Source organism: Condylura cristata, unplaced genomic scaffold (genome assembly GCF_000260355.1).
Source record: "Condylura cristata isolate star-nosed mole 26May11 unplaced genomic scaffold, ConCri1.0 scaffold00015, whole genome shotgun sequence".
NCBI lineage: Eukaryota > Metazoa > Chordata > Mammalia > Eulipotyphla > Talpidae > Condylura > Condylura cristata.
The window spans coordinates 19,435,461-19,443,525 of NW_004567116.1; the positions used below are offsets into that span (position 1 = coordinate 19,435,461).

At 41.7% G+C, this 8,065-nt stretch overlaps 1 protein-coding gene across 3 annotated transcripts in view; it reads left to right on the forward strand.

Annotated features, from left to right (window-relative positions):
- The window catches only part of MPPED2 (metallophosphoesterase domain containing 2), a 162,850-nt gene extending 160,023 nt beyond the window's left edge, over positions 1-2,827 (forward strand). For all 3 annotated transcript variants that reach the window (XM_004682959.2, XM_012725735.1, XM_012725736.1), the window contains exon 7: positions 1,478-2,827. In XM_004682959.2, coding sequence (XP_004683016.1) covers positions 1,478-1,596 — 119 coding nt within the window. In that variant the 3' untranslated portion in view covers positions 1,597-2,827. The remainder of the gene's footprint in view (positions 1-1,477) is intronic.
- The last annotated feature ends 5,238 nt before the right edge of the window (positions 2,828-8,065 follow it).

Genomic DNA, 8,065 nt, shown 5'->3' on the forward strand with positions numbered 1-8,065 from the left:
AAAAAGTCATTAATTAGCTTCAAACTATCTTGACAATTGGAAAATTCCACTGAAGTCCCAAAATAATAAACTTGCTTAAAAAGTAGGAGATCATATTCATCTAAATTTGTCTGTTTTGATTCACTTAAGACAGCTGAAGAGGGCAGAGAAAGGGCACATACCAACCTCTCGATGAGAGATAACAAGACTTTATGACCCCAGAACTAAACAGTGCACGTTTTAAATGCCTCTTTTCTTAAGAGATTTTTCCATTGACCCTCATTAGGTGCTCTATGGCTTTTTTGGAGAAATTTTAACAAATGGGAGAGAAAAACCTTATCAGTTATTTCCACCAGTAATGGCAATTTTATTTTCTCATGGGCATTTTTTTAATGCCCTAAGAGCTTGGTCTCATCACAGAATTACGAACTTAATTGCAGAGGCTGTAAGACTAACCTATTTGGGAAAATGTGTAAATCTATACATATGCTACAAATTTTGACATATTAAAAAATTACAAAAGGAACAGGCATGCTAGAGTCCCCAAGAAACTTTCTTAGTTTCTTCCAACAGGTTACAAGCACGTTATATTATATAGAGGGAGTGTTTTTGCTTGCCTGTGTCCAGGTAATCTTAAGAAGCAGGATGCTGTGATTTCTGAAAATCACTTGAACATGTGATTATTTGACTCTTGATTTTTTTCTTAAGTGAAATAGTTTGATTTTAGCTTTATTGAGGTATGACTGACAAAAACAGTACAAATTTAAGATGTACAATTTGACATTTTGATATTTGTGTACACTGTGAAATAATCAGCATAATCTAGCTAACGGACATATTCTTCACTGGCATAGTTATCATTTTGGTGAATGATAACACTTAATATTTACCCTTTAAGCAAATGCCAAATATACAACAGAGTACTAACTCTTGAATGAAATGGAACGTAGCATCAAAACCACGCAATTCAAGCAAGATCAGATCACTGTTACTCACTTTTATTAGGGCAGTTTAGAAATTACTGGTCACTGAGTGACCACACCCCCATCTCCATATGCGACATCCTCCCCTCTTCATCTGTCCTGAAACCCTGTGGGGCTTGAATTTGTGTGCCCATAAGGAGTTCCTGTGTCACTCATTGCACTCCCATGTCCTCAATAATTAATACAGGGCTTTGAGATGAAAATCATATTTTAAAAGAGGCAGCTTTTTTCTTTATTCTCACTAATAAAGAAATCACAGCCTGTCCTGACAAATCCAGTATTTAAATAAGGAAAAAAGAATTATTTTTCTTTGAAGTCAAAAATTCTTCCTCTAAGAGAAAATAGAATAAAATCGAAAGGTAGCTTCTGAAAGCTGCTATATCTGGGTTAGCTCCACTGGGTTTCATCTCATTGTCCCCTGGCAGAGAGGTCTTCTTGTTTTCCTTGCCTGACAGCCCTTCCTTGAGTTGTATCATTTGTATATATCACAGTAAACGTGACCTCTCTCCCCGCAGGTTATGGCATTATGACCGACGGTTACACAACGTACATCAACGCCTCAACGTGTACAGTCAGCTTTCAACCGACCAACCCTCCAATTATATTTGACCTTCCAAACCCACAGGGTTCCTGAAGCTCTGAACGCCCAATTGGAATGTGAGGGAAGGTCTATAAACTGCCATTTTTCTAATTATAAACTTACATTCTCTTAACTTGTTGATTTCCAAATCCTGTGAGTTCTTTTTGTAAATTGCTGGAACACAAATGATGCTAAGGTTGTGCTTCTTTATTTTTTTTTTTTAAATGGAGCATCCATTTGAAATCAAAGGAGCCTTGTGAATTTGTAAAATGACTTCTGTTTTCTTAAAGGCCACGCCATTGTAAATTGTTAGCGTTCGCCAAAGGACAGCCAAGCTTTCTTTTTAAAAGGTGATAAAAATCTTATTTTGATATGCTTTAAGCTGGAAGAAAAAGAGGAAAAGAAACAGGTAGGCAGTGTTTAAAAAAAAACCCAAATTTGCACAACTGTTGAGTATTGTTTGAAGTATTTTATTTTTTGATGTGTTGTTGTTGTCTTCCTGGTAATGCTTCTGTTTTCAGACATGGCCCGGATTTATAGCAATCTTCTCAGTGCAAGTAGGCGTGGAAAGGACTTCTCTTCACACTCTCACTATAAAGAAAGCAGTGTCAAGGGAAGAAAACGGCATCGTTTTGAAGGATGGCTTAGCTAGTAAGATCCATAGTGTGGTTAGATGAGGTCTCTTGTATGTTTGTTGCTTTTAAATTATTTTAGCTTTAAAAATATGGAATCTGTTAAGAGCAGGTATTTCATGCAGTTAAAAAAAAAAGTACAGACTCCTTTTCAATATTGGTTTATATATATGGATATTTTCTGTGTACTATGACTGTTCAGAGTTGGATGTTGCCAAGGACAGTAAACTGCAAAAGGATGCTTTATCTCAGGGCATCCGAAGTCCGAAGGAACTGACACATGTTCTGAGAACTCAAGGTCTCAAAGAGCTTGAGTTCAATCTAGGTACAGTTACAGGCGTGTATAGACTTAAATGGATGCAATGGAAGCTAACTAAAATAAGGCTTAGTTGTCCTTTATATTTAAATACCCCGAATTGTCTTCTTACTCTCCCTCCCCTCATTTTGCACTGTGTGTCGATGCAATCTTCGCTAGCACAAAATATTGTCGCTAATAGTCATTTCTGTTTTCCCATTGTAAATGCTGTTGAGCTTTATTCTATTTTATGTTATCTTGTTAATGAAATTTAGGAAAGCAGTTGTTTCTTTAAATTTATTGTGATATTCTATATCTAGCGGCCTTTATATGCAAATAAAATTGCAAGATTTTTAAATCGGTGCTGTTGGAAAGTTGGCTGATGGGCGGGAGGATGGTGCTTTAATTTTGGGGGAGATGGGTAGGGATCCTTCTGCAACATCTGTATTCCCTTCCAGAAGAATTAGAATAAGTGACTTTTTTTTTTCTAATTTTCCATAAATTTTTATTCCCCACCATTCCTGGGCTGGCGGGTAGATCGACCAGGCACTCAATCTTATTCTTTTATTCCACTGTGCTCTCATCTATCTCCCCGTAGGTTTCACAGGGTGGGAATTTTGTCTTTGCCCATTGTAATTTCTGTAGGAACAGTATGACCTCCAGTTGGAGGCTGGAGGTGCTATTGAGGGCGTTTGTGTGCTGGTAAAAGGGCAAGCTGGTGAGTCCTAGAGTAACTACTTCTCATTATTATTTGTCCCCAAGAAGAGCTATCATCATTCCCTCACTATTTTTTCTTTTTTTAATGATTTTCACCACTTAAAAAAAAAAATACATGAGTTGCAGCCAAGAAGCAGCAGGTAGTAAGAGAGGAAAACTGTTTTTTGTAATGTTCTCTGGAAGAACCATCGAAGAAAAGTCAGCATGACCTTGAATCTGCAGTGTCTCCCAAAACCCACATTCCAGTACCCATTGGGTTGTCTTAATCCATCATCTTCTTCCTTCTCGCCTATTGGTGTAACCCCTGAATGGAATGTTGATTTCAATATGAACAAAGTAAATAGAACATTCTAGGCCAGAATCCCAGCTTCTAATCCAAATGGAGTAATCCTTTGTAGTTGTTAACATTTAGGAAGTGTCTGAGTGCCACCCAGAACTTCTGGTAGACAATTTGGTCTGAGCTCACCAAGCAGGTGCTCCAGCTTCCCAGCCAGAGGCAGTCCATGACTATAGTAGCTAAAATGGGCAAAAGAGGTACTGTGACAAGTGTGACCTCCTTCGCAGAAGAGGGTGTTGACTTCAGGCCCCTTCCTACAGAGCTGCAGTGAGAGGTGGACTGAATGGAAATCTCATCTGGTGGCTGTACAAGGAGCGAGACTGAGACGGCTGGGAAAGCTGGCTTTCCAGAGACAGGTGATGAGCACGATGACAAGTGTGTATGCACAGCCCTTGAGAGCACATCTGGACACAAACTAATTAAACTAAGCACTTACTAAAATTGCTTTCCATTGTGCGGTGCAGAAAGCAACGCAGTCTGCTAGTCTACAGGGAAGTCTGGCTCATGGTCAGAGCTTCCTTCAGCCAGTTCCCCAGGTTCACTTTTCCAGGTGATGGACTGCCTGGGGTGAGGCTTGTGCAGTGGGAGGTGGGGGTTGGGGGGAGGGCAGGAAGCATGGCTGTTCATAGGCCTGAAACTTTCTCCACTGGACCTTACAACTAGGACATGAGAGGTACTTTCTGTCCTTCTACACCAGTATTCTGCTAAGCAGTTCCCTTACTTTGTTTCTTTCTGATGCTCTTAAAACCCTGGGAGAAGTCAAAGAATCCTGGCATGTTAGATAGGAAATGAAGTTTCCAAAAGCTCAATCACTGGCCCCAGAATAAAGGAAGGTCAAAACTAGGTGTTTTGACCATAGCCATGTCCTCATCTCCCTGCCTCTGGAGAGAGGTGGGTGGGAACTGATGTGGTCCTGAGAAGGTTGTCTGTCCCTCATGTAAGACAGCTGGGGTCCCCTGCAGTGCAGTGTGACTTTATGACAACACCTACTTGGACCACGTCTTTGCTCCTTGAGTTGTGGCACAGCCTCCTGGGACCATCAGCCTGAGTGTGCTGTTTTGCTGCTTCTCAGACTAGCATTGACGCCTTTGGTTGGGGGGGTGATGATGTTGATGAAGTTGCTGTAGGTTGTCATACGCAAGTTAATATTTAGAGAGCACTGCCTGGCATCCAGTGAGTGGTGCACAGGTATTTGTTAAGTACGGTCACCCAGGCTGCCTTGGAATTGTCCAGGTGACAAATCTGTCTAATGAGCCTTCACCCTCTGGAACACAGAGGGGTTATTTCCGAGAAAGTGCCTTCATCTGTCTTCTTTGGAACCTAAGGAACCTTATAAGAGTGTGAAGAGCCCCAAAGGCATGAGCCAGAGACACATCAGGGAGCTTGGCTTTTCCATTTGGGTAACATATTTGTGCAAAAGTCCTTTTAATCTCAGAATAGGAAATGGCCTGTACACTTTCAGATTGCTTTAAAAGCCACCCAACGATCTCTCAGTCTCTCTCCCTTGGCGACTTTCCATTCCATCTCACCACCTCCTAGCTCAGTTAGTGTAGTTTTTCCTGGACATTTTCTCCCAATTCCCTTGTGTCTTGTAAAAGATGGGTGGGGGGAGTTGCTGAAATCCCCTTAAGAAGCAGGTCGCTGTTGTTCTGACAGGTGGCTAGCATTAAGCCTCCTTTCATCTCCGTGGCATAAGAAAATAAATACTGTGACCGATGTCTTTAGTAGGGAGAAACAGAAGCTGGGAGGGTTTGGGATTGGTCCGTTGCAGATAAAATACTTGCTGTGCCCAGAATGAGTCCCCCGCTCCCACCCCTATCAGCAAGGATATGTTGCATGGGAGGAATTGACGTTCATATATTAATTTGATTTCCCTCATGGCCTTTCTTCACTTTCCTAAGAGTCTTAAGGTATTTTTTTGTTTAAATATTTAACTAAAGTGAATTAAGGTCTATTTTGTTTTACGGATTTGGCCATGAGCTGAGGCATTTGGAAACACTGCTGGGCTCGTGCAGGAGGCAATTTGATGTGGGGAAGATTGCAGGCCTAGAGTATCTTAATGGCTGGCTTCACAGAAGGCTCCAGGCCCACTTCTTCATGTCAGCTTATCAAATGCAAAATGCTTTTTCTCTTAGTTCATGATAAAGTAGCAGAATCATTAGCTCTCTAGTGTGGCTCTTCATTCCTCTACCTTTACCTTTCTTCTTTGACTCTGCTTTTCCATGCAAGAGAAAAACCACACTGATTCAAAAGCCTCTCTGTGAAGCCCCCCTTCTTCCCTGGTGCCTATATAAAGTCCACTTTTGCAGCACATGACAGGCCCAAAGAGGATCAGTGTCACCACCAAGGTCACACAACAAATCGAAGAACATCAATTCCTCCCACGCAACACATCCTTGCTGATGAGGGTGGGGGGCGGGGCCTTGTTCTGGCACAAGCTTTGGCATTTGGACTTTGAATGTTGAGCCAGAGCTGCTTTTTCACTTTGATGTTCAGGAAATTAAAGGCGGGAGATTGGTTTCCCTGGGCAAATGGTTTTTGTAGCAAAGAACAAACTACCTCTCTGTGGTACATTATTATTAGACTAGACTATTAAAAAGAAATCTCCCAACGTGGCCTCTGAGAGTTTCCATCAGCGTTTGCTGTAGAGTCAACCATCTCACCTACAACTCTGATGGGTGCCGTCTCCCTCCCAGGAAAGAGACGGGTGCACATTTCTGTTTTGCCTGTTTTGGAGCTCGGTCAGTTCTTTGTCCTGTGTGCTCATGGACATGTGCATTTCCAGTCTGGAAGATCTTGGCCATTGAGAAGAGCCCCCAACTTTGGAATCAGCTGTGCTTGTTTTCAAATCCCAGCTACACGACTGACCGTCTGGGTGGCCTTGGATGTGCTACTTTAACTCCTGCTACTTCCGGTGCCACATCTAGAAAATGCAGGTAATGTTGTCCCACGATTTGTCAGAGTCAATATGATACTTACCGAGCCAGAGTCTGTGAGCTGTTACATCAATGGAAGGCCTCGTTGTTGTCAGTCGTGACTTCTTAAAGTGAAAAAATAAGGAAAATATAGTATTAGCTTATTTTTATATATCAGTTAGTGTCTTTCACAAGAGAAAGCAAATTCTCCCAACTGGGCTGCAAACCCACACCATACATCAATTGAGCTCTTTAAATGCCTGTCTCACTCTATGAACTCTCTGACCAAATATCTGTGGTGGGTTCTTCTGGGCTCCTTGTTTTCTTCCTGTATTAGGGATGACTTACAAGACAAAAATCTTGAGGTAAAAGACCTCTCATAGCCGAGAGCATCTATATCTGGGCAATGGTGAGAGAGAGAAATGCATTTCCATTAGGAAGCACAGCCGCAGTGGTACTAAAAGCTTGGGTAGACTAAACACGCACACAGAGAGCCTACTCCCATCAATCTGCTTTGATTTTTACGAAGCCACAGTTACCATGAGGTGCATCTGAATGCTCTCAGAGCCCACTTACCAAGGGAAAGAGCCTGTGATTCGTAGCCCATTTCTGCCCTGCCCTTTGTGGGTGACCTTGAGAATAGTTTGAGCTTTGCAGTAGAAGCTCCTGAAACAGCAATGGCTTAGAAACCAAATGCCCCATGCATGGCCTGTCCAACATGCCCTTGCATACTCCGGCAATAAGACTCAGGTGAACAACTGCTGAACTCACTTAAAGAGACTCACTTCCTAGAATCCATGCCTGAATCCCAGGCTTACCCAGACCAATCCCCCCCAGTGCTGTCATAACCTCCTACATAGAATTTCCTTGCACCACATTCTAATTCCTTGTCTCTCTGGGAAGTCAGCTACCAGGTCTTCCATCTCTGCAATCCCAATGCCAAGGTCCAAAGAAATGCTTTCTTATGAATCAATCAGTGTTTAGTATTCAATAAAAGATAGAGTTACTAATCACTGATGAAGTCAACATATATTTACTGAACACTAAGCCCAGGGCTGTCTTAGAAACCTTGTAAGTTACTGAGTAACTTGTAAGATTATTGGCCTAAATGGAAGGGGCTTATAACATGGAGGCGAAAACAAGTCATTAACACATGAAGCTAAAGGGCAATAAGATATTTAAATAATAGTTTAAAGTAGCAAGAAAAAAAAATGGAGTCTATGATTCTGTTATCTCCAGTGTATCAGTGACCGTCATGATGGGAAAATGTGAGGTGAGGGTCTAAGACAAGCACAGGCTGCTTGATAATGATAATGTCAATCCCATAGGGCTTCATTCCTGGAGGAGAAATATCTGTCTGGCCAGTGGCAATTCCAAGTGTGTCACGTAGCTGGTGTGTTTTCTTAATTTACTCTATGAAATAGTTTTCTCTAATGGCATGCCATTGACAAAATGCACCATAATGTCTCCATCCATCACCTCCAAGTGCTTTTGCATGCATCAGTTGTTGACTTGTTTTCTCCCATTCAGCACATAAATGAGAGCGATGATTTATCCAAGGCTACCAGTTACTCTTATGTGGAATCTGAAATAGCTCTCTGGAGAAATGTTGCTGTGCCCACGTGTT